At 41.4% G+C, this 26,278-nt stretch overlaps 1 protein-coding gene across 1 annotated transcript in view; it reads right to left on the minus strand.

Moving 5' to 3' along the window:
• LOC119902054 (tensin-3-like) overlaps positions 1 to 26,278 on the minus strand; it is a 31,565-nt gene that overhangs the window by 462 nt on the left and 4,825 nt on the right. Inside the window, 27 exon segments of the mRNA XM_038717949.1 lie at positions 62 to 91; positions 351 to 419; positions 503 to 671; positions 919 to 996; positions 1,181 to 1,258; positions 1,750 to 1,845; positions 3,552 to 3,683; positions 3,789 to 3,875; positions 3,959 to 4,518; positions 5,145 to 5,180; positions 5,182 to 5,274; positions 7,061 to 7,148; positions 7,280 to 7,412; positions 7,527 to 7,666; positions 10,452 to 11,279; positions 11,282 to 11,680; positions 16,738 to 16,839; positions 17,943 to 18,008; positions 18,242 to 18,371; positions 18,480 to 18,555; positions 18,753 to 18,813; positions 19,276 to 19,388; positions 20,636 to 20,719; positions 21,742 to 21,806; positions 22,099 to 22,221; positions 22,432 to 22,482; positions 22,731 to 22,898. Of these exon segments, the coding sequence (XP_038573877.1) occupies positions 62 to 91; positions 351 to 419; positions 503 to 671; positions 919 to 996; positions 1,181 to 1,258; positions 1,750 to 1,845; positions 3,552 to 3,683; positions 3,789 to 3,875; positions 3,959 to 4,518; positions 5,145 to 5,180; positions 5,182 to 5,274; positions 7,061 to 7,148; positions 7,280 to 7,412; positions 7,527 to 7,666; positions 10,452 to 11,279; positions 11,282 to 11,680; positions 16,738 to 16,839; positions 17,943 to 18,008; positions 18,242 to 18,371; positions 18,480 to 18,555; positions 18,753 to 18,813; positions 19,276 to 19,388; positions 20,636 to 20,719; positions 21,742 to 21,806; positions 22,099 to 22,221; positions 22,432 to 22,482; positions 22,731 to 22,880 (4,037 nt within the window). The 5' untranslated portion in view covers positions 22,881 to 22,898.

Here is a 26,278-nt window from a genome sequence, read left to right on the forward strand (position 1 = left end):
AAATAACTGCTTTAATGCTGCTCTGGTTGTAGCAATGTGAAAATAATAATAATTTACTTACTTTGCTGAAGAGCAGCCATCATTATTCCACCTGTGAGAGGTGAAAAGAGGACAATAGTGTCATTGGCTTAGTAGAGCTTGTTAAATACACTGAACCTTACTTTCCACTGGCACATTTAAAATTACCAGTGACAATGTAAAGTTTTTGGGGTTTTTTGTCATTTGCCATTGGCCATGAGATTTTCCAGGATACATTTTGACACACCATACCTGGTTGGAAAAATAACAGGTTTGCCTAACATGACAAGCACTTACATTATATGTTCAAACTATAAATCAGTAATACTCACTTTCTATCTTGAGGGTCCAATGCACAAAATATGACCGTATTGACATTGTAATGCCTCCTGAAGAAGAGCCTAAAAGGAGACAGGGGGTGGTTATTGTGAGAAATAAGCCTGTGCATGTATCCGTGGTGTAAATATGCCTGTGTGGTACTCACTTCCTCTGGTTGTCTGTGAGGGTGATTCCCTGGGAGGACACTTTGAAGTGGACTACAGTGGAGGTTGGTGGAGGGTCGGCACTCAGAGTCATACTGGTGGCTTTCTGCACCGCCTGGACGCCCGTTAGCGACTCCATCTCCACAGAGCATAGGTACCACACATTGCAGGCTGCAGGAACACAACGATTCAAATTAAACTCACATCACAACTGCTAAGTGCAAGTAAGTGTAGAGCAAGTGTATTCAGTGACTCAGCCCCACCATCCATAATAACAGGACAAGGAATAATGTGTGGGTAAGTGTGGATGCGCTCATTTCCAAAAGTATCACAGAATTGCACACAAGTATTGTTTGTGTACCATGCCGTCATTGCTTTGTCACAATGGCTATTCAAAGCATCTTAGACGCCTGATTACCTGCGCCCTGTTTTAGCAGCTCAGCGGCAGAGTTGGTGACTGAATGTGATGTAGTCTCCACAACATCTTCAAGAGGATCTATGAACAAGAAAAGCAATAACGTCAGTGAGATTATTTAGTAAAAACCTAAAATGGCCAGACAGCTAAACAGACAGACTGGCAGATATGGGTAGCCACAAAACCTAAATAATAGTTTATTATTCTATCTGACCATCATCTTCCTCTATAAAAGTAGGTCTGTGAATGTGTGTTGAACGTTTACCGCTGTCTGGTATGATGAGTTTGCAGGGCAGGGCCAAAGGAGTGATAGAATGTTGGCAGACCAGTGCAGTTAAGCTTCCTACAAAAAAATAAGATGTCAAATCCATACCACAGTGAGATTTTACGTTGCAAAAAAACTGCCACACAATTAATAATTTACTGTATATCTAAAAAAAAAAAAAAAAAAAAGGAACACACAATGCAAAGATACTAAAAAGAAGACAAAAATAAAACGTTCAATGGAATGACCGCCTAGTTGATTTGATTGATTGTCCATGTAGTAGCCAAAACAACAACAACAACAACAGATAGCTGCTGATAGCTACTCAGGGGCCAGGAAAAAAAAAACACAATTCCAGTCAAAAAAGGACTGATAAAAGCATTGGACATGAAATTAAAGGTTTTGGATAAAGGGCATCACAAGCCAGTGGTACAATGCTCCGTACACCAATAGAGGGCAGTATGGTGCTTGGAGTCTTGCACTTTGTGCAGTGTAGCTAAACAGCCAGGAGATGTCACTGTTGCAAACCAGCTGTGAAGGGACAGGTTTTAACAGAGTTAGGTACTCACCAAAATAGGGCTCATTGGGGCAACCCTTCAACCGCACTCCTTTCTGTGTACACTCAATCAGGAAATGGCGTACTAATTCATTGGCTAGATCGCCTCCTGTTAGAAAAAATGACAGAAGATAGAGAAAGAAATGAGAGAGATAATTAATACCGCACCACGTGTCTGTTTTAGCAAAACTGTCCTCTGTTTTACTCTGACCCACATAATAGCTCCAAGCATGTATCTCAGTACAACACGTAATTTCCCAGCCTTGAAGAGTTACATAAAAACATTAAATCGCTACATTCAAGCTCTCCAGAGATTAATGGGATTATGATTCAACAGAAGCGCCACTGAGGGGGCAGGAGGGGTCTATGTGAGGAATGTCTTGACACAAAGGCTTGGAGAAAGGCCCGCTCCTTAAGGTGGGTTGGGTTTCACACTTATGAGGAGCCTCAATGCCCTAAGCTGAAAGTGTGGAGAAGGACCGTGTCATGATGTCACCACAGGTGCCGTTGGATTGCGAAGGGGTGAGGGCAAACAAAAGGACAGGTGTGAGTGGGGGATAAAATGAAAGGGTTGAACGCTGTGGTGGGCTGGTGCAAGAAGGGCATAAGGGCATTCTTTGAGTCCTCATGTTGGTTTTGACAAAAACATATACCTTATAAATAGTCCTACTTGTTTTAATACACATTGCGTGGGAATTAATATCCTCTGGCCCTTTTTTGAATAAGAAAAGTGATGCGTAATTCACTATCATCACTCAATCAGCCTTTGTTTTCATGTTGAAACATGGCCAGAGAATGTTTGGCCAGATTCTTCCAGAGACTTTGTTTTCTTTCCCAAAAATCCCTCCCTCCGTATTTCCTGGACATGCAAAACAAACACACTAAGAAGTAAATAAACCAGCAGCCTTTTTTGACCCCTGTCACAGGATATTACATCCATATCAGACAGAGTTATGTGGGGCAGAAAGATTCCCAGGAGAAGGCTCTGGGATCAGAGTAGGCTTATGGACCCGGCACACCCTCTGTTAAGAGGTGAAACATTAGCCGTACATCTAAGGCTGTCAGGCAAAAGGGGTCTGTTTGGCTTCATCATGATGATGCCCAGGAGAGAAACATAGAGTGAGTAGCTCTCACACACAAACAGAGGGAGGGACTCTCATGTTCCAGCATGAGAAGGTGAGTACAGTGGGCTGTAACTGTAGATAGCTTTTTGTGTGATTGTGTGACATATGATTCCCAGGATCTCTGTACAACTAGAATAATCGCTGTTATCCTCACTATAATAACTGAAAGAATAATTTACCTTTTGGGGAAAATACTCTTATTTGCTTTCTTTCCCGTACTAAAATGAGCAGGCTGAAACCAATCTCATTTCTGGAGATGCAGTCGGGAGGATTTTCGCCTAGCTTAGCATGAAGTCTAGAAGGAGGGGGAAGCTAACTTTGCTGTGTCCAAAATTGATTGAAAAAACTACCAACACTTATAAAGCTTACTAATTAACATGTTGTAATTTGTTTGTTTAAACCATACAAAAAACCTGTTGTTACTGTGGAAGTTATGTACAGTAACAAGCTAGCAATTTCTTGTTAAACAAGAAATAGCTCTTACATGTAACCCTTAGAATACAAACTAATGCTTTTACATTTACATTTGTGTAAATGTTAAACACACAAAATCCACAATTTTAATAAGTCAGCATTAGAGATGTTGGCAAGCATGTTTTTTTTTCATTTTGGACAGAGTTAGGCTAATCATGCTGACTGACTACAGTTCAATATACCCTACCACAGACATTTTTGTCCCCATCTACCGTACCTTTCTTGGACTGCTGGAGAACTGAGGGTGGGGGAGTAGCCACCTTCATTGCCAGTCCATAGGCCCCTCTAAAGGAATGGCTGTCCCGCACGATGAAGCAGCCAGGCTCCTTGTCCTTCAAGACTGAAATGGCTGCATGAACAGAAATGTATGTTATTGTGAGGCAGCTCTATAGTTCTGCAAAAAAGTTGATTTTCTTTGATTACCCTGGAACAAAAGTGGACACTGGTAGCCTACCGTGATCCCTTGAGATATCTGGTTTGTACCAGAATTTTGAGGTGTCCTGCACAAATTTTACTGTATCCTGCTTACTGGTCAGTACATCTGGAAAAAAACACATAAATATCAGTCAAATAATCAGTACAATATTGATTATGAGAAATAACCTTCAGGGGACTGCAGCTTACCTGGCAGAGGTGAGGCTGTGCCCGGCATCTGAGCTGAGAGGTCAGGCAAAACATTAGGGAAGGGAATACTCAGGGTGCTCCCACTGTGGGGACTCGAGAACCCACTGTGAGCTGGAGACGCTGTTCCCAGCGAATGCTCCCCATCTGATGCCCTCTTCTTCTCAGGCAGAAGTGGGGGGTGCATCTGAGACAGCTGTGACTGATTCTGCCCATCCATGGAGGTCAAATGTTCCCTGTCCATGCCTCCATTTCTCAGCAGGGAAGAGGTGGAGTTTGGACAGTCTGTGCCATAGCTGAGGCCAGAGTCATCCTGCTCATCAAAGCATTGAGCGGGACTGCGGCTGAGGGCATAGCGAGCCAAACAGCTTCGCTGGCTGCTTCGAGGAGAGCTATGTGCATTGGGGGCAGGGTGGATGTGGGGGTGGTGCAGGGGAGGAGAGTGGTGGCTGTAGTCCAGTGACATGGCGTGCTGCAGTGGGTGTCTGGGAGAGGGGTAGGTGCTCAGAGAGGAGTGGCGGCTCAGGACGGGATGCTCTGGCCAGGACTGGTTCATGGTTGAACTTAAGTTCAGAGAAAAAGGTCATAAACGTACATTAAATAAAGTTAAGTCAAGTTTCCAATCAAATGTAGAACACATTTTAAACGCATTTCCAGATAATCGGCAAAAGAAAATGCAAATCTGGTGAAAATATTGCATTTATGATTATTTCTTGTAATAATTTGACGATGGTTACAGTCTCCTCTTTGCTCAACTCAGAAGTGTCTTCATCTGCTGTCATTTCTAGTCAGTGACGAGTGACCTTTAAATCACATGCTTTGTGTACGTCATTATTTATTTGCTAGATAAATAGTTTTACTTAGTTGCATTTGTTTTTTTATCAATACACAAGCTTTTTCACCTTAGCCAAGTGTAATAACTGTCTACTTTTATTTGGAATTTCTTTTCAATGTGGTTTTTAAACACAAATTGAAAACGTACATAAAAACAGGTTGATGGAATTTGACTTACTGTTTATATCACTGGTGTTAGCATTAAAGGAGAAGACACATTGTAATTGATATAGAAATGTGCTGTTAATCCCACCTCACTGGAAATCAAAACCTTAGTCGTAAGTTTGTTTTAGGAATTCTGCCTTCTAGCATTAAAAATTGCTGCTTTAAGTTTCTGGATAGCACAGATCTGTACCTGTCTGTCCGCTGAAGGGTCCCAACAATAGAAGACGTGTGTAGCACTTAGCGTCCTGTGGCAGTTGATGGAGGAGTCTGGTAAACCGTCAACTCCAACATGACTGATCATCTCTGATATCCCCGGGGTTCTGTGCGAGACCAAGAAAACACATCAGAAACCGAAATTCACACACATTTATTGCGGTCAGGAGCTGTTTTTTTTAAATGCTGAATTAAATGAAAACAAATGACACTGAATCTAAAACACATTTTTACAACAATCACTGAGAGAAAAACTGCACAAAACCAAAAAGTTAAAATAACTTGCTGTAACACATGGTACTGTATCATACGAGAAAAAACAGCCATGGATTATGGAAAAAAATCCCTTGGGAAGGAGCTCTGGATTCTTTCATGTAACAAACAATCAATATTGGAATTTAAATTAAATGAAAACTGTCCATGTGGCCTTGAACCGGCCATCAATCTATATAAAACCAATCACCAATTACCCCTGCCACAACCCACAGAGTCAACAAATCAGACTTCATTGCAGCTAGAAATTAAAAGCCCTCTAACATTAGGCTTTTAGATAATCATGTCAATCAATCATAGCCACTGACATCTAAAACCTCATGTTTCTACTCAGGCTTTACAGCCAGGTTTTCTCTGGGTAACTTTTATAGAAGCAAAAGGTGCAAAGCTGAAAGAGTTGCTGGTTTCTTCTTGTCCCTACAACCCCTCTGTGTACCCAGAGACACTTTCACTGGGGAAGAAAAGTTTTTTTGTGCCGTACTTCCTGACCCACAGTTACCATGGAAATGTGGCAGGACTGAATGTGGTGATTCTTGCCTGAGCGTCTGAGGTAGTTAGAGGCTCAGCAGCGGCACAGATCTGCCCTACAACCTTTTGATATACTGTAGATGGAAATAAGTCCATATGAGGTCAAAGCAGAATGAAAGTTCACGTTAAGAGTAGAGATGGTCCATCTGTATGTGGGCAGCTCCCAACATGTACAATATTGTGCCTCTGTGACAACACTGATCAAAAAACAACAACATTGAGTAGACAATAAAATGACTTTGGAATTTACAATGAAGTCCAGAGATGCTGATGCTACAAAGCGCTATAAATGCTCATCTCTTTCCATCTCTGAGAATCTTACAGCCAGGGTGAATTCCACCTCAGATAAACACCACAGGAAAACAACATCAATACAAAAAAAAGACACAAAAACAGCTCAGTTCTAATCTAAAGAACAACAATGTAAGATCTAAAAAAGTTTTCTCTTCAGACCGCAGCCACGCAGACATTCTCCAAAAACCAAACACGAAGGGCAAAGACTGGTTAGGAATCTCCCTGCTTTTGTATTTATGAGACCTCTTTGTTTTCAGGCTCTGTCTCAAGACTGCAAAAATTCCAACCAACAACAATGTCACCATTATTAGGTAAAGCAAGGGGGACCTGAAACAGCTCTGTTCTAATGAGGTAGTGGATCCAAACAGGCAGTCACAGGGCAGACGTGAAACAAGATTCTTACAATTACCTCTCACTCATCATATGTCTTTTAGTCACTCACTATTACTACTACTTTATGTGGTTAATGTATTTAAAAGAGGTATAGTGGAAAACAAAGAAGACTGTCTAAATGTTTTGGGGGCTTTTGTTGTGAAACATGGTCAACTTTCTATAATAAAGGTGCCTCAAATCCATAACCTTAGAAAAAGTCAACTGATCCATGTGTTTATAACCTTTCTGCATTTTAAATATTTACCATAAATCATACGGAGAACTGTTTTTTCTGTACCATTGTTCTGTTTTCCAGGGTCTATTCTTAAACGCTAAAAGTTCACAAAGGAAGACCACTTTCTTCTCTCAAACTGAAGAATTTTCATAACAGCTTCACGTGAGTTTGCCTTTTGAAGAGACTTGAACCTACCATGGTCTGTTCTGTAGACTCCAAAAGACTGCATGCTAGGAGATGGTGTTTGCCTGAGGAGATTGAATTCTGATATGTTTTTCACTGAAAATACAGAAGGAAAGGAGAGGGGGCATTTAATTAAACCAAATTAAACAAACAAAGCTGGTCACAAATGCTCAACAAAAGTAAACCTACCGGTATTTACAATGACACCGGAAACATATAGTACTTACCATAAGGTGTCGGCGGAGAGATAGGGAAGGCAGGAGTGGGTGGAGTCATGTCACTCCCAGCCTCGACCCCACTGTCCATGTCTGGGCCCTGGCCCCTGTAGTCAGCACTGTCACTCCTGTACAACATGTGATGCTGTAACAATAACACACACGAGTAAATGAAACCAACCAGACAGAATCGAATGATAAATGAAGCGGGGAAAAAGCCATTTACAATACAAGCACTATACACACACGCTGTATTTACCTGGGACTGTGTCACACAGGGGGAGTACGTCCGCTGGCCCCTGTACTCCTCTGTCCCACCCCACCCCGAGTTACAGAAGCCTGGATGATCCGTGATGTCATTTCCTTGGCGACTCAGACTCCGCATGACACCCACCCGCCCTCACTGGACTGGACAGCTGGATACACACAGGTAGACAGCAAGCAGATCATTAAACAGATTTACAGGGATGACCAATTTCAAGGAAGTAAAGCGCATTAAGGAGAACAAATAACAGTGCTTTGACCTTTGGTACCATTAAAAAAAAACACTTTTTTCCACATCCAACACTATCGTTCTCTAGTCAAGGTACTATGGAAAGTCGGTCTACTCTGAAATTAAGACATAATAGACTAGGGTTGGGCAATATGATTAAAGAAATATTTTTATTTCAATGTAACATAATAACATGTATTCAAACACATGTATTCACGTGTGAAGACATCAAACTGATGTAGGAATTATGTATTAAACTGCACTCTTAATGTGTGCATGTGTTGGTTTTCAATTACAGCTTGCTCAGATCATGTCATCATAATATGATTCAGCTTATTCAGTCTTCTAATTCAGATTTATTGCACTATTCTAAATTGAACTGTGTACTCTGACAGTGACACTGATTTCAATTCACATGTTGATGCAGACAACCGTAAACTGGCTTGGCGTCTTTCTGGCTATTTTCAGGAAGACTATCTGTAAGAAGGTTGGTCCATAAAGGTGAAAGCTCATTTCTGTAACCCAATATACCCTCTAGAGTAGGGTTGGGGATGAGGATAGATACAGTACTGTGAGGCAAGAAAGATTTGGCTATACCATTTCCACTGAGGCGGCTCTCCTTTAAGGTCTTTAGTTGCATCAGGCTGTTGCAAATCAATGAACAACAGCTCAAGGCTACTTTACTTCTATTGGCCTTACAGGACTATTGCATCATTGTGATTACTTTCCTTGATGTGTCAGACATTTAATTTATTGGATTCGCCCAAAGCATTCCATTAGGTTATGTTAGCTTTACATGATTTCTGAAAATGTACTCTATGATGCAGTTTCTCCTGCAAGCTTTACTTTACTTTAGCCTCAGGTGGAGATCACCCCTGCCTTCCTGAGTTATCATCAGTTGCTGTACATGTGTCGCAGTTCCCTTGACACAACATAAATACTGTAACCTCCCTCCTCCATCTCCCTTCTTTTCTTCACCTCCTTGATAAAGCTATGAGTGTTGAAGTAAATTCAATAGAAATGGTGTAAAGTTAACAATAACAGAATGGGGGCTTGGTGCAATGGCGTGATGAACACAAGCAGGAAGAGAATGACTGGTCTGGTTACATGGCTACTGGATGCAAACCTAAAGCAAAAAGCAACATTAGAACTCTAATTGCTTTAAGTGTGATGAATTAATCATGAAACGGATATAATTTAATAAGCCTTCCTTTATGATAAATAACCTTTGCTCCAATTTTAAAACACGCTTGTGTAAAATGACTCCGCTACCTTTGCAAACTGATAAAAGCCCACATTAAAAACACACAATCCATTACTTCCTACAGGTTATTTGCAAATTAGCAAAGTTATAGCCTTCAGCATTTGTTTCTTGGAATGACGCTTCTGTTGATATGCACAGACAGGTATGCTTTTGGAATCAAATGGGATAAAAAAAAAAACGTTGCCTCAGGGCTTACATGTTCCTACCTTGGAAATTCCTCAGGCCTCCCCATCTTGTGCCTCACACCCCCCTCGACCACATGTACATGCTGGAGTGTGATTCACGCACTGTTAACACCCAGACAACTTTCTGCCTTTTCTCTGCCTCACTGACTTTCAGCTGAAGAAATCCATGCAGTGCCATTGCTCCTAGTACGACTATTACTGAGTCAATAGTACCAAACTTGATTACGTGTAAGGTGAGCCAAATCTGATTAAAAAAATTCTGATATTTGTAGCATGGGATAGTCCTAAGAGATAGCCAATTCTGTTTATCATCACTGTATGGCTGCAGGGAAAACAAACTTGAGCTATCTTTGGAATCACAGTGACTGAAACCCATTCTGAATTTGTTTGCAGTGTTTATAGAGAGATTATAGACGGCATCCTAGAATATGGCCCTGGGTGGAATCGGTTTCAACATGAACAAAGGGGAAATAACTTTGGTGGATATCTACTGCAGTCATTGCATAACTTCTGTCTGCACAACAAAAACCTAACAACAACAACAATCAAAGGAGTCATTTTAAGATCAGACTGACATATCACTGATATGGATGAAAGTGCGGACAGATGGGAGTGTGATGAGCATGAGACTAAGGGGAGAAGGAGAGAGGAGAAGGAGAGTATGCATTAAAGATGACTACGTGTGTTTTAAGTAATGCTTAAAACTTTGTCAACACACAACACAAGGCATACAGTCTGTGGGAAGCACAATTTTAAGGATTCTGAATTTGTAAATATCTGTATACCTCAGCGTGCAATGTCTACAGTCAAACACTGATAGATGCAATGTTCAGAAAGGTTGATGGCAGCTGCTCTCCCTCTCTCTGTACCATACTGATCCTCTAGTCAGATAGCTCCACAGACAAGTCTGGACGCCGCTCTTTCCTTAGAAACACACTGAAAACATCTGAAAACCTGGCAAGAACTCTGCTATTTCTGCTGCTAAAACACGCCAGGTGGGAGAGGGAAAGAAGGTGCGCTTTGTTAAGTTAACTTAACAGTGGTGAAGGAGGAGAAAGGCTGATGCTGCTGGACAGAAAAGACGTTTTAAAATGTTCCTATCATATTCATTAAAGTTGTTTTATTACTTCGATATTTTCCGTGTTTATTACACATTTTTAGCTAAATTTCACTGGCTTCATAATGACTGTCACACATTTCTTTTCACGACCACACGCCCAGACCACACCACACCATCACCACCACACCCATACTGTCTGACTATCTTACCTGTCTGCTGTGTGTTTTTCAGGGTTGCTGTGTTATTATCGTTGAATCTGAGATTGATGTCGTTTGAGCATTTGGAGACTGAGCCGTTCACGTGCGCCCCTCCGTTCCTCTTGATGGAGCTGCAATGGCTTGGTACCGGCACAAATGTGGGATCCAGGTCCATGATCAGCTGGTTGAGCTGGTCAATGGAGTTGTCAATGTCCAACGTTAGAGATTTGAACTCCTCATCGCGTTTGTTGTTGTTGTTATTGTTTATAGTTGCCTGCTCCGTGTGTGGCGCCGCGCTTCTCAGAGCATCTGTCGTCACATCCCTAGTAGGGCCCTGTGGTTCTGTGGAAAGGCCTGCTTTAGGTGAACTGCTCCCTTGCTTGTTCACAGGGTATCTTTCTGTATCGTTTCCGTCCTCTGGCATGTAGAGAAACTGTTGTGCGGCAACCATCTGCTGCTGGCGAACCCAGGACTGTGTGGAGTAGCTTCCCTGTCTGTAGACATGCTGCTTGGGCATGGTAGCACTGCTTGGATTAGAGGTGGCCACAGAGTTGCTCCTGGAGCTCAGACAGCCTCTCCTAGTCTCAGCATAGGCCCTCTCATACTCCTCCATGGGAGGGGGTGCAGGGTGGTGGAGGTGGTGCTGGCTTTGGTTTTGCTGCTCCTCTCCTCCTGGACTCCCAAAACCATCTGACAGGAGGGAGTTCTGGCTGCTCTTGTGACAGGAGGACGATAAGGTCCCTAAGCTGTCCACACTGTGCAGATCATGACCTGTGATCACCTCATCATCCAGGATGTCCGTTTCTCTCTCTCGGGTCTGGGGTCTCCGTTGATGTGCACTTGCGCTGGGACTATCTGCTGGAAGCTCACTCTAGGGCCTTGATCATCCATCTCCTCCAGTGAGGGGTCCTCAACACCAAAGCCACTTAAAAGGCGCTTCAGCTGGACCTTTTCCTGCTGGCTGGGGCCCTGGTTAGGTTTGATGGTGGAGGTGATGGCGTTGGTAGCGGTGGCGGTGACAGGTGTGGGTCGGTCTGCCCACAGAGAAGTGCTAGACAGGCCAGAATCACTGCTGACAGAGAGGGCGTGGTCGCTGTGGTCAGGGCTGGAGGTGGCGGAGGTTGTACGGGCCCCTCTGCCCAGTGTGGCCTCTCCTCCGTTGGGGCTCCTCTTGTTAGCCGCTTTGTCCTGGGTTAGGCCTTGAGAGCGTGGCGCTGCAAAATAGAAGAAATGCAGCGCTTCATACAGTCAGCTGGTTTGGGCATACGTACACACACAGAGACACACAGACAGCAGAGACTCACGCAGACGAACACAAATGGCACAAAGCCACAGACAAAACAAGTCTCTGTCAGCATGCACATGTCACGTCATCCCATAAACTCCATCACTCAGAATCAGTTGTTGACTAAGCTCAACACTTGCAACCACCCCTCACCTGACAAAGACAATATTCTAGACAATACAGATGAAACATCACGCTGCACATAACTAGCAAATTAACACAATGACAGGGAAAAGCATGCGAATAATGTTACTGAAGTGGGATAAATCACCCAATTAGATGTGTCGGAAAATAAACCCATAGAAGATACTTAGCAGAATCCCCCAAATGATTCAAATCCCACTTGATGATATTCTAATCAGAGTTTTTTTCAAGCAAATATTCCTCTAATCTTGCCATGAAAAGAAACAATTATTAAACTCCCACCAGGCCACCAAGTGAACTGCCATGGTGCTAGTGTATGCAGCGTGTGCAGCAGACAAAGGTGTTCCCTCGTGCTAAGGTTATATAAGAGATATAAGAGTCTTCTGGATCTTCAGCGTCTGACCCCTGCATTCCTCACCCTGCTGTGATTAAGCCACCCTGCTCCCTCTTGCCTGCCCCGTGACCCCCAGCATATGTCCAAACAACCCCCTTAATCCTGAGAAGTAAAAGAAATCACAGAAGTCAGTCACTTTGCACGGCAGGGTCAAATCCATCGCAGGAGTGAAACACCACAATTCAAGTTAAGCCTTTCTAGACTTACACAAAATGAGTTTAGGAAAAGAAGTGAGCTGCGTTGCCAAGTAAGTAAAACTTGCCATTTCTGTCACTCTCCCTCTCCCTCGACAAAACAGAGTGGCAACATGACTCCTATGCTTTTCCCTCAGTCTGCCGCCTTAAGTACTTGCCTTTCAGTCAAACTATGAGTGGAGGTTCTGAATGCCAGACACGCAAGATAAAAGCTCCCCCTCCTCCTCTCCAAAAGCTCCTATACGTATGGCTTGCATACCCCAACACCACTTGAACCTGCATAAGGCCTTGAGCAGCCTCAGCTCAGGCCTCCGTGCAGGTCAGTTCCACCGGGAGTTTTCAACAAATCCCTCTCGTAACATTCCTTCGAGCGAGGTGCAAGCAGGTTTAGAGACTGACACTTCCCCTTTCCCTCAACATTGGCCATCTTTCCCTATCACCCCTGTCATCGCCCTGCATCTCTTTTCTTTTCCCTCCCCCTCATGGCCACTCATCTGTCTCCACAGAAAGAAAAAATCCCTTACCTTCACTGCTACTGCCAGGTAAGCACACAAGACAATCATAGTCTCCGGTAAAACCAAACTTGTGGAGGAGAGGAGGCAATGCAGACACACGAGAGCGGACATGGCTTTCAACCAGTAGATAATGGTCAGGGTCAAATCAAGAGACTTAAAATAAGTTGGCCCTGCTTCCTTTCTCTGCTGAGAAGGTTAGAGTGTTTGCACTCCACACAAGGGGGTGGGGGGGGGGGACCTTGAGATCTCCAAATAAGGGCAGAGGAATGTAAACAAGTGGGGCGGGGCCTAGGGGTGGAGGCGGGATGGAGGAACACAGTAACCCGAACTCTTGCCCTGCATTAGGGGACTACCCCACTGGGGAGAGAAGGGAGGAAAAAGAGGGAAAGAAAAAGAAAGGGCGGCCCAGAGAGGATCAGAGAATGAAAACAACATTCCTGCAGCTCCGGACTTTTTCACTCTGTAAAAAGACACTTTTAATTAAAGCAATCCTTGCCTTCTACTTGGAGCTCTGGGCAATTTCATGAAAAGCAGCAGCAGAGTTGTTGTTTTTTTTCACACTTTTGTGTGTCATGAAATTGCATGCCTGCCGTCCTCATGTACAAGATCGGCAAGAAACAGATGTGCCCTAAACTCAATTATGGGGTTCAACAATTGTTTTAAAAACTGTTTTACCTATTGGGATAACACTGACATCAACAAACCCATGAATGGTTAACCAAGTGTGTTCTTAGCTTAAGAAAATCAGTCAAACTTTTTATATCTAGCATTCATCATGTTGGTTGTTGTGGTATGGTCAGTCCCTGAATAATCCACCAATTACAGTGCAGAGAGCGGCAAAAACCAGAGCTATTCCTCAAGCTGCTCTCATAGCGCAGAAGGAGGTCTGGTTGTGTATGGCTATGCAATTACCCAACCTTCCCATTCCATCTCAGTTACTACCATCCCGCACCTCCTGAATGCGAAAAGCATAATGATGATCATCGTCACCCTCATTTTCTTCCGCCCAAGCATCTACATGTGCCTCAGATGCATAGACAACAACCCTTTGGGAAATGTGTCTTTTAGAACAGACTTAGAACACTATGTATATCTATTTTATGAGACAGGTGTGTAGGAGGGGGGCGAGTGGAATAGTGTCTCTTAAAATACTGTGAACAGTTTGTACAGGACAGTGTATATAAAGGAAAAAAAAGGGAAAAAACTATTGAAGGAAACTCCTTTATGAAAGAGAGTTAAATTGGTGGTATATTGCCATGCAGACAAGTTTTATTTGTGTATAAGTTCAGGAAATCACAGAGAATTATGCCTCTACCTTAGTATCATGAGGGTGAATACAATTTTAGTGCTGCTAAAAACATTGAAAAACTGAACTGTGAATAGTTATCTCTCTTTTTGCAACTTTGATACTTCTTTGCAATGTTTTTTTATAGCTATTTTCAGTGTGTGGTTTGCCATTGGTGACACAATACTTGTCCTGGAACAGGGTTACAGCGCTCGCACACACAATCATATTATAGTCTAAAGGTTACAGTTGTTCAATACAGTTTATTTTTTGACAACTGCTGTCCAGTGATCCTTCATTAGAGGTTTTGCATACAGCCATGTCCATGTAATGTCTGTCTTGCTATAAGTCTTAAGTATTTTACAGATATATCCATCTGAGCCATTTTTTTAACCACACTGTGCCCTTCATTGTTTTTGTCCCTGAGAGACCCTTTTTAGAGATTTCAGCTTTAGCGTCCCAAAACATCAACTTATGTTCTTCCAGTAGAATTCTCACTAGGACGACGAATTGGTGGTCTTTGTCTGGTCTTCCTATATGTTACACCAGCCTTTCTCAGTTGGAATATGGTCTTTTTTGGAGTTTTGTATTGTATAATTGCAATTTTTGATGTTGCAGTTAACAGTTTTTATTGGAACTACATTCTGCCATAGAAATAGACGCTATGAAAACTGTTGATAGCATGGTCTGAGGATTGTTCAGAGTATTAAGAACACCTTTTCTAGAAAAGATGTAGCTGTTGAATTTTTCAGTGCTGTGAGCCCCACAAACCAAATTCCATTCACCTACACTGTATTGGGGTGGCAGAGGAAATCTGAGAAACAGATATCACAGAACTATTTGCATGGCTATATACCGCTCAAGGTAAGCAGAAAATATATATTTTTTGTAATTTGGGTGAAATGACTCTTATTATTGTATTATATATAATTTATAGAGAGAGATATATAATTAGGCTACAAAGTGATATCTGAGACATAACCTTGTTACAACCGCATTTTATATTTTACATCAGTAATAACCATTCAGCATTTCTCACATTAATATTTACTATCAACTATTCATTTCTACAATCAACTGTTATGTTCTACATAAAGACAATAGCCTACTTTGACAGGAAACTTAAGTAACCTTTCTGGAAAAACAATCTTTTAAAATTCAACTCTTAATTCACAAGGTGGGGATAAACACACAGTCTCAGCGTAGATTGAAGAAAAACCATTGAAGTAAATGAGATTTTCTTTTCACAGCATTGGCACTACAGTGCCAAACGTTTTTAGACTTCCTCCTCCTGACCAACCTCTGAGTGACAGCCTCTCAGATGCAAACTTGGCCTGCCAGAGGACTGGTGGTGAGTAGATGTAGAATTCCAACAAAGCTCCCAGTCTTCCCTCTCAGATGTAGTGTTTACATGAGAAAGCAAAGCTGTAAATATCCCACATGAATGCTTTGGAATCAAGGCAAGAGAAAAAATTGCTCCTTTGTTGATGTCTTTGCTTTGCTTTGATGAATTCTTAAATTTGAGTGTTTCGCTCTTTCATTGCATTTTCAGAGGTGTGCAAAACACTTTATGTGGACATGTTGGGGTATTTTAAATGAAAATAAAAAAGGCAGCTCATTTTCATCAAGCTGAACTTAGCTTATAAAAACACTCTATGAATACTGGGAAAGGGTGGATCTGTGTTTTAATGCTACCACCACGTCGCTCTATTCTGGGAGGTTGTTGTGAATTCTGCGGTTGAGTGGAGAGCAACAACCGCAGCTAGGACGGGACGCCCCGCCAGGGTGGCTCTGAGTGTGTCTATGTGTGTATGATTATGTGTGTGTGTGTGTGTGAGTCTGCATGTGTGGGATGGTTAAAGCTATTCATTTGATGAAACAACAAAATAGAAATCTCTTGAGAACTAACTGCTCTTCCTCTGAACCCAGCATTCCCTACATACAACAACTATCCTCCCTCTCCTTCACACCAAAACAACACTGTTTGTCGAGCCCAACATACTGCAACAGTTACATTTTAGCTTTTGCAATAACAGAAGTCTTGTTTCCACAGAGCCTGTCCACCTCATGAGTAATAACTCCCCTTGGCAACGACTGAAACATAAACCAAGCTAGTGGTGACTGTGTGCGCATGTTAATGCAATCACACTGCAGTCCCTCAGTAACGTGGAGCACAAGATCTGTCAGGCTGTGTTCATTCCCTGAGAGCAAAAGAGAGTTTGTGTCTGTGTGTAAGTGAGAAACAGAGAGCACCCACTTAATACCTGAAAAGTAATACCAAAAAAAAAACAAAAAAAAAAAAAAAAACAGGGAGGTAAAACTTCATTGAATGCCCAAATAACACCCTATGCATACTTCTCCCATTCATAAATGAACCACTGATATTTACTGGCACTATTACAACAAAGTCTTCTTGCGAGTCATGTAATGACTAATGCAGCATAGTAACAGTACCTTCACCATCACAGATGTTCTGGTAGGAGTCCCAGCGGATTAGAGGATCTGCTGTGTTGTAGTCCACAATAACATCCGCCCCATTTTGCCACCTGTCTGCACCTGGGCCCAAGAATAACATTATTGTAGTTACTGTATCCAGGTGTTTTTCAGGGAGTAGCACAAAAATACTAAATTATGTTATTGTAATGTCTATCATGGCTTGAGGCAGGAGATAGGAGGATCTGGTTTAGCAGGACATTTTTGTGTAGCTATTTAGGGTTTGATATTATCAGCTTTCAGTGAAATTGTATCACTATGATATGATCGTGTTCGTGTTCACCCAGAATAGTTTTATTTTTGACAAATGTTACTACTCAGACAAAAAACAATAAAAAATGTAATGTTTCAGTGTTTCCCTCATATTTTTACTCTGATGTTAAAGCCTTAGTGATTACAGCCAGCTGACAGTTAGCTTAGCTTAAAACAAAGACTTAAAACAGTTAGTCTGGCTCTGTCCAAAAAAAATGAGTTGTTTATACATTTGTGTTATGTGTTAATTAGTGAGCTTTAGTGGTTGTGGTAGACAGTTACAGTGTTTTTACCTTTGAACAGAGCCAGGCTAGCTCTTGTGTAGCCAATCTTTATGCAAAGTTAAGCTAACTTTCTCTAACACATTTCCTGGCTGCAGCTTCATATTTACCGTACAGTCTTAAGAAAGTGCATATTTCCCAAGTATTCCTTTAAAATAGCCTAAGCCTATCATGTCATACAAAGCATATCGAGTCCAAAAAAGTTTTATTCAAGGTTTTACTTTCATCTCTGATGCTGTAGATTGAAATAATATCTACATCATATTGTTGCAAGACAGCAATCACATTTTTGATCAAAAGACCAAAAAACTGCCAAAGAATTGCTTCTCATCTTAGCCAAAACATTTAAACTATGCTATAGGAATTGTGCTTCACAAACACTCGTGCAAATATGCACAATACACGGACACACATACACACAACATAGTTTCACTCCTGCTGTGCTTCTTTCCCCCTCTGTCAGCACACACTTCACACTACATTTCCCCTCTGCAGCATTCCACATCCCTTCTGACCAGGCGGCAGAGGGGGAGGAACACAGCACAGGACGGCACGAAGGGAGAAACAGAGAAAGCACTTCTTAACTCTTCCTGTCGCAATTTCTGAAAAAAAAACAAAGAGTTAGGAATCTACCTGGGATCTTCTCTGGTCCCTCGGAGAACACCAGCTCCACTTTACCATAATCTGGAAATCTGGGATCTGGAATGTAAACACACAGGGATGTCATTAGCGAGGCCATTCAGAAATGGAAAGATGAATGGTGTTGTCTGCGAGTAGGATTCTCTCTGTACACGTAACATGTTTGGGAAAACAAGATTATGGGTCTCAAAGTGCCAAGTCTCCATTAAATCCAGACTGAGCCCCGCAGATGCTGCGTGGAGCACAGGAGCTGCCGTAAACTCGTGTTGGCACGTTGAGACCTGTTTTTTTACCTTTGTTGGCAGTCTCCATGTCTTCTTTTTCAAACATCAGGTTGTAGCCCTGCACTGCTCCCGTGTGGAACTGCAGCCGAAAAATAACTTCACGTTCGGAAGTTATGTCACTCTTGTTATAGCATTTAATCTACAAAAGAAAAATAATATTGTTTACTAAACATTAAGTTTACTAAAACTATTGCTTATTATAATCAGTACTGTTGTCAGAAACAGTATCTTGAATTTTTTCCCCTACCATGATATCTCCTTTCAGAAGCTGGGCAGGCTCCAGGACAATGCATACACGGTCTCTGTGGCCTGGACCAATGTGACTGAAACAAAAACAACGGAGAAGTTAGTCAAAGTGAGCCAGACTTCAGAAGCAACCACATATATTTACATCTGTAAATACAGAATTAAAATCAGCATTAGACTAAGTAAAACAGAACATTGCTTTTAAAGTGTTCCAACATTCTTTGAAGTAAACAATAATGTTAAAATTACTCTACCACATGTGTAAGCTACTTACTAGATTCCAGAGGAGTACACTGCTTGCATTCCCTGGTAAACCTTGATGTACGGACGACATACTGAGAAGAAAAGAAAAGATTCCCTCTCAAATACATAATAGTGCACTGATAACTTGACCTTACGTAGCCTGTTAGGTAAGATATTCATGAGTAGCTTCTCAGACTGTTTTGCTCAAAGCTGTGATAAGCTGTTGTTGTGAGAAAGGGATTTCGGCTCCACGATGTGACGAAGACCTCTGTTGTTTCAGTGAAATTAGAGAAAACAGCAATTTACATGCAAAATATGGGTGTGAATTCCCACTGGGGAAGCCATAAGGAAGTTTGTCTAATCTGTGCCTCAATCTGTCTGAGCATGCGTGTGTTTTAGAAAAAGATATAAAGTACAGATAAGTCCCCATCTTGTTTACTGCTCCACCTCTGATGTGGCTGTGTCTGGATTCCTTTATACTTTCATGGGGGGCAGCAACTGCATTTTCACTGGGAGTTGCAGCTGTGTATAGTGATAAACAATATGAGTTTAACCTCCATTGACGTCGAAGTTTGGTATCCCGTGAAGGATGATGCAGTGCAGGAATAAGGGTGAGGCATTGATCTTCATGGATCCACTTAGAAGACTGTTGAGGATCCAAACATACCTGACATGAAAGCACAGAGGTGGTTGTAAATAATATGCTGGACTATTGTAAGTATCCCCCACAACCCAAAACATGCTGAACATCCAAGATATCAAAACGTCAGGTTATTTTTAGGACAGACAGAAATGTGTCTGTAGCTGCACATTTTAGATTGTATTTTACTGTAATGCAAAGTTCTTAGACAACTGCTTACATTAAAGGGGTTTTCGAAAGATTTAGTCCCATAATGCAACTTTTTTCATTAGACCCTCCCTGCCTGGTTAATGCCCAAGTCTTTCAAACTGAAGCTCCTAGTTTTTAATGCAAACATTTTCATAAAAATAATGTTTTATCTGTTTAATCTGTAAAAGAAAAAATTGTAGAAATGACAATTTCTTGGCTGCTACTTCCTGGAGTCTCCACAGGTTGCCTGGCAAACTTGCACATTTGACAAGACTCCAGGACACGACATTTAACATGTTTTTTAGTGAGTTTTTGAGGTGCTGGTTGAGAGCTACCTTTGGACAGAGGCAAGCTAGCTGTTTCCCTTCTTTTCCAGTCTTAAGGCTTTGCTCTGCTAAGCTAAGTGGCTGCAGGCTGTAGCTTCATAATAATGTAGACAGGAGAGTGGTACTGATCTTCTCATCTAACTCTCCGCAAGTCCCAAAATGTCAAAATATTCCTTTAAGACAAAATTGAAACATTTGAGAAGTTTTCTTTCTTTTGCTGAACAAAGCGTTTTCACAGAAAAACCTGTTTATACTCGTCATATTAAAGCATCGCAAAATGTGTCAATTTGGTTTTGGTCCTGACATTCACGTATCAAATGCTTACTAGTATAGAAAATATCAAACAACCCAGCCATACTAACATGTGCAAATCTGTCCATGTTGCAATTGCTAAAGGTTTATCTCACACAGAACTTGGGGTCAAGACAGCTTGGAGAAACTGGGACAGAACAAATTGAATCAAAACCAGTTCTGCCTCAGAGCCATTGGAGAGACCGATGATGATTCACAGAGATACAGAAGGTTAGGATTACACTAGGTCACTATGTGGTCCCATTCTCATTAAAATGATCAGCAGTGACGGGCTTTTCTGTGGAAAAAGAAATGTCGACAAAACACCCCCAAGACCTGCAAAGCTTTCTAATGAATCAGGTGAGTCTGGGACATGAATGTGTGTTGGCCATCAAAGCACCCGTCGAACAGCACATGGATAGATGCATGTTGCTAGACAAAAAGGCATGCTCAAGTTTTGCGTCTTACCGTTTTTGCGAAGGTGTCATCAGAGCTGAGACCTTATCATCATAGTATTTCCTCATCGCGAAGCGGTCCAACGCCTGATCAGCACTTTGAGGGAGACAGAGAGACACATTAAACACTTTGGGTAATTATGACTGGAGAGAGAGAGATTTAACTATGCTGCTCTATAATTGAGTGGTATTAACCCTAACTTAAATTAGGGCAACACAGAAGCACACACACACACACACACACACATATATATATATGCATACACATGCATAACGACACGAGTGAAAGTAACCGGAGAGACAGGGGATTCCAGCAGAGAGGAAGAGAATGCCAGCCTTAAGTAAACACAGAGGGGGAGAGGAGGACAGAGAGAGGACAGAGTGTGTGCACAGCTCTGCTATTCAGACAGACCTAAAACCAACAGGCGCTGGAGCCTTTTCACCACAGCTCTGTTTCTCTCTCGTTGCCCCCCCCCCCCGCATCTATTCCATTGTAAATCTGCCTCATTGTTTTCCTATCTCTTCCTCTACCTCTTTTTGCCCTGTCTTTCACATTCATCTTACCGACGTAGTCTTCCTCAGCGGGACACAAACACTAAGGGAAGAAGAGGTTGGCTAAATCGAAGGTCGCTGTGTGCTAATGCCACAATGACTGCTGTATGCAGAAAGGATTGTTTACTGCATTTCTTTGCTTTAGGGCTTTGTATTTGAATGACTAACAATGGTTCAAAATCTTGAATCAGTTTTCTTTGTGATGAATAGATTTCATGAAACTGACACTGTGGCCAGAAGCTATTACAGTAACAAAAATGTTTCCAAGTTGATTCATGCAATTCAATATGGGGTGATTCACGGCTTAAATTGCATGCTTTTCTTTGACTCACTTTCTGAATCACCTTGACCGTGAATTAAAGGAGGACAATAAATCAGCCATGATAAGTGGCAGGGACATTGCTTGTGGTCTACGGAATGAGTGTTTGTGAAGTTTGTGGGTTGTTGTTGATATCATTCGCTGCCAACAGTGAGTGGGCGCACTCACATTACGATAAGGTCTGACTTCAGAGCAAACGACATTTAAAGTAACACCGCATGAAAAATGTGATACATTGTGGTGGTTACCTGGCCGATACGTCGGTGAAATGCACAAAGGATGAAATGATGACACCGATTCGACCCTTGCCTCCCTAAAAGAAACAAGAGAAGACAGGAGATGATTCACTACACACGCAGCAGTTGCGGTTTTAATCTGTTTTTAAGGCCCCAGATACTTATTTTCTCAATCATCTTCCTGCTATGAGTGATGGGATCCTACGTAAACAGACAATCTTCTACCGGAGACAGAACAGCGTCGGTTATTTCACAAGTCACAAATCTTTATTTCTTTTATGTGTGTGTACATTACCATATAGTTATTTTGAGTAATTTGAGTAATTGCTAAATGATCAATGCAAAACTGAAATACAACTGCATGCTCACCCTGCAGTGTATAACCGTCACATGAAGAGGGTCAGCATTGAGCCAGCTCTCCATGGCCTTACAGATGGTGCAGATCTTATCCAGAGGTGGAGCGTGCATGTCCGGCCAGCCTGTATCCAGGGTCTGAAAATCACCCACCATAAACATACACCTTCCTATGCATTACCAATCAATACTATACTGTTTACTGTAGCTGGTTAGACACAGCTGATCAAACAGAGATCTATTCAGCCAACTCAAATATATTGTTATTTGTTCTTTTCCAAACTGATGCATAGTGATATACTCATCCTGTCCTTATCTTAAGTATGTCACAGTGTCACGGAAACTTACCTTTGGGTTCATTTTAGAGAGATCGTGTCTTTTCTCTGACAGGTTGATGATCTAAAGAGAACATACAACAAATACCCATGACTTAAAATGTTGTCTCTAAGGGTGCTGCATTCTGCTGCACACTGTGTCTTAAATTGGCATGAGTGAAAGATTAACTATGCACTCAGAGATCAATACACTCATGTCAATATCCCATGAAAGCCCTCAGCCCTGACATCAATACTGTTTGCACTTTGACACTTGACTTCAGGTCATTTGAAGGTGAGACAGAGAGCAGCGCAGGCCGGACAAGCACTGACCAGGTAATTATCTGCATGCTTGGACTTGAGCATTCGTGTGACGTCCTTCAGGTTGTGAGAGTAGATCTCCTCTGAGCAACCCCGGGGGAAGGACACAGCGATGATACGTTCTGTGATGTACGTCAGGTCGAGTTCATATCCTTCCTCCATCCTGAACTTTGAGACTTCCTGTTAAAAATAATGAAGCAGAGACACAGGCGGCTCAGGCCCTTCAATTACGTCACACCCTTCCTACTTTGAGCAGGTGACTTTGCTCAAGTCAATATTTGACAGTCAAAGTCCTCAGTGTTAAACTTTCCCGCCGATGTCGATAAAGAATGACCTTCAGATGGTTTAACTGAGGGTGTCTCGTTTGTGCAGAAACAGTCGACAGTGTGTGTCACAAATACTTTTCTATTTGCACCGACACAATATATGAAGGGCTTTTTAACATGTGATGAGATGACTGCCACTTATCTCTACTGCAAAAATATACAGTGCAGTAGTATCAAAGATTGAACACCAGCAATCTAGTTCCCACTGTCAGTCAGTCAGTCGGAGCAACAATGACAAAGACAAAAAAAAACTTTCAAAGAACTCCGGCTGAAACCAGTTGCTGTAAATCCCTGAGTGATGGCGTGTCCGTGTGACCTCATGGCCATGCACTTCCTGCAGTGGTGGTCTACAGAGAGCCGTCTCACCCCACCACAACCACAGACACATCCCTTATTATCTTATCTAGTCATCTCTGTATGCTCTGTGCTGGTCGTTGGCCAGAGAACAGTGGTGCCTGCTATCACTAGTGTTGACACTATTAGGCAATCAATCAAACTTATTTGTTTTTTATAAAGTGAATATGAACATTTGTTGCTTTCAGCCTATAAATTGTTGCTGCTACTCTTTGTTTTTTTTTTAAATATAATTTTCAAATTAAAATATTCATGTTTTTGTCTGTTGCTTGAACCAAACAAGCAGTCATCGTGACGTCTTCACTATTTTCTGACATTTTATGACTAAAAGAATGTATTATTCTAAAATAATAATCTTTAGATTATTTATTTGGGAATTAAAAATAACTGAGTGAGTTGCAGCCCTTGCCAACAGTGCTCTAAACAAAGACACAGCTAATGCAAAATAAGTATGCTGCTCTCTCTGCTAGATCCTTCTGCTGATCTAAAGTGCAAAAATTGGTCTCTGTAAACTCAAATCACTGCTTCAGAAATTGGGTGATCTCTCTTCTGGCTGCCAATGCTTTGGGGATATTTTATAATTTTATTGTAGTCTCATTTAGTTTGTGTTGTTCTTAGTTCCTTTTATGGTTTTAGACAGCTCTTGGGGTGTTTGATGCTGCCATTTAGGGTGGTTAAGAATAAAATGTCTTTTTCAAGTAATTGTGTTAGAAATGTTATTCATGACTTTATAAACACATGTTTGGTTATTTCTGATTTGTGGCATATTTTGTGTTATCTTTCATCTCGTTGAGTCCATTGATACCTTCCTGGTTAAATAAGCTTTACCTGTGCGCAGGATAAGCGGTTGACGGTGGATGGATGGATGGATAAACTTAAGCTTAAATAATAAAAATAAATAAAAATCCAGTTTTTGATGTATGTTGTGATGGCACCGTTTATATGGATTTACTTTTGTGTCTTTATTGTGCAATAAAAACAGGTTTGAGAGCAAAACTATCCACACACAAAAGATTTGTTTGTGAATCCAAACATTTTGATTGTGAATCCAAAAGTTTTGTGAATCCAAAATGTTGAACAGAAACCTTGTGGACTCCAAAACCCCCTTCAAAACATTTTAGATTCGTAAAATTTACGGATTTATAAATTTTTGGATGATATTTTTAATCACATTTTTGTGAGAGTGGACAGTTTTGCTTTTTTTGGTTGCATAATAAAGACACAAAAGTAACTCCACATGTTTAAAGATCTTAAAGGAAAATGTTCTCAAGTGCTTTTCCAACTATTTCAAGCAATGTGGGAGAGCCTAATAGTTGTAACACCAGAGCAAGTGTGGTAAACTTAAACTTTCAAGGATTCAAGGCAGAATTGGGTAAATTTCATAAGGATTCTTTCTCTATGTCAGATTATAAAATAGATTATTTTGTTGATTAACAGATTGATCATTTTGTGTAGAAAAAGGTTAGAAAATAGTGAAACATATCAATGACAATGTTCCAGAGCCCAAAGTGACGCCTTCAAGTTGCTTTTATTGTCTGACCGACAGTCTGAAACTTGTGTAAAACAAGTAAAACAAATGTAAAACAAGAAAAAAAGAGAAATTCTCACATTTGATAAGCTAGAAACAGCAAATGTAGTTTAACAGGATTAGCAGAATAGACTCCATTTCATTTTTGATCCATCAACTAATCAATTTATTGACAAACCATTCTGGCTCTTGTTCTATCACTGACAAAATCTGATTTTATAAATACATTAGAATATTGTCAATAAAGCAAACCAAATCCTATGTTTTGACCAAAATGTAATTAGCCTGTATACTTTAGAAAATAACCGATCTATACATTTCTGTGTAGCATTTGTAACAGATAACTGATCAGCAGAGCCTGATTAATGTTTCAGATTTCACACAAGCACACACTCTCACGAAGAGAAACGCATTCCTAAAGCTGCCAAAGATATCATCATCCATCTTGAATGACTCCAATTGTTTGCAGTGATTAAAACAATCCACAGTCAAGAATGTGTCCATCAATTAGGTCTGCGGTGACTGCAGGCTACAGCCCAACACTTTGAAGGGGGCCAAAGGGGGAGCCATAAACCAGGGACAGTGTGGCCACAGCTTAAACCAACCCTCAGAGCGGAATGAAAGAGGCCATGTGTACGAAGAGGTCATCACTCAGGGGAAACAGGGCTGGGTGTTCTGTGAGAGTGTGTGTTGGTGGAGGCAGTGGGAGCAGGGGGCAAGAGGTCCTCTGGGATTGTTGGAACTAATGGCGGGGTTAGTCTATTTCCCCTGAGACTCCAAGGGAAAACTGTTGACTAATGGGAAATTAATGAACAGGTCGGCCAGTACTTTGGCTCTGTGTATCTTGAGGGCAGGGGCTTGAGAAGAAGGCTTAGTAATGTTTTGGAAGTGTCAAAGTACTGTGCTAACTGGAGATGGGAAGGATATCTAACCAACACTTAACCTCCATGTGACCCAGGAGTGAGAAAAAATGTGAGCATAAAGATGTGTTCTAAAGTAAGTTTTAAAAGTTTTACATTTTGGGAAGCGTTTATTCTCTTTCTTGCCAAGAGTTAGATGAAAAGATTGACTGCACTCTTGTGCTTGTACGGTAAAAAAATTCTAACACTAGCCTACTGCCGGTAGCTTGTTAGCTTAGCTTACAACAAAAAAAATGGAAATGGGTAAACAGCTGGCTTGGTTGTGTTTAAAATCTGCCTACAAGCACATCTAAAGCTCACTAATTAACATGTTAAATCTCACACATTTAATACATACAAACACTATGCAGTTTTACAGGGGCTTATTTGCCTCTTTTTAAATCAGACGCAGTAACTTCGTACCCTACTTCCTTGCTTAGGCCAATATATAGT

Source organism: Micropterus salmoides, unplaced genomic scaffold (assembly GCF_014851395.1).
Source record: "Micropterus salmoides isolate LMB-PRFRI ecotype aquatic unplaced genomic scaffold, ASM1485139v1 Ms_hic_scaffold_14, whole genome shotgun sequence".
Lineage (NCBI taxonomy): Eukaryota > Metazoa > Chordata > Actinopteri > Centrarchiformes > Centrarchidae > Micropterus > Micropterus salmoides.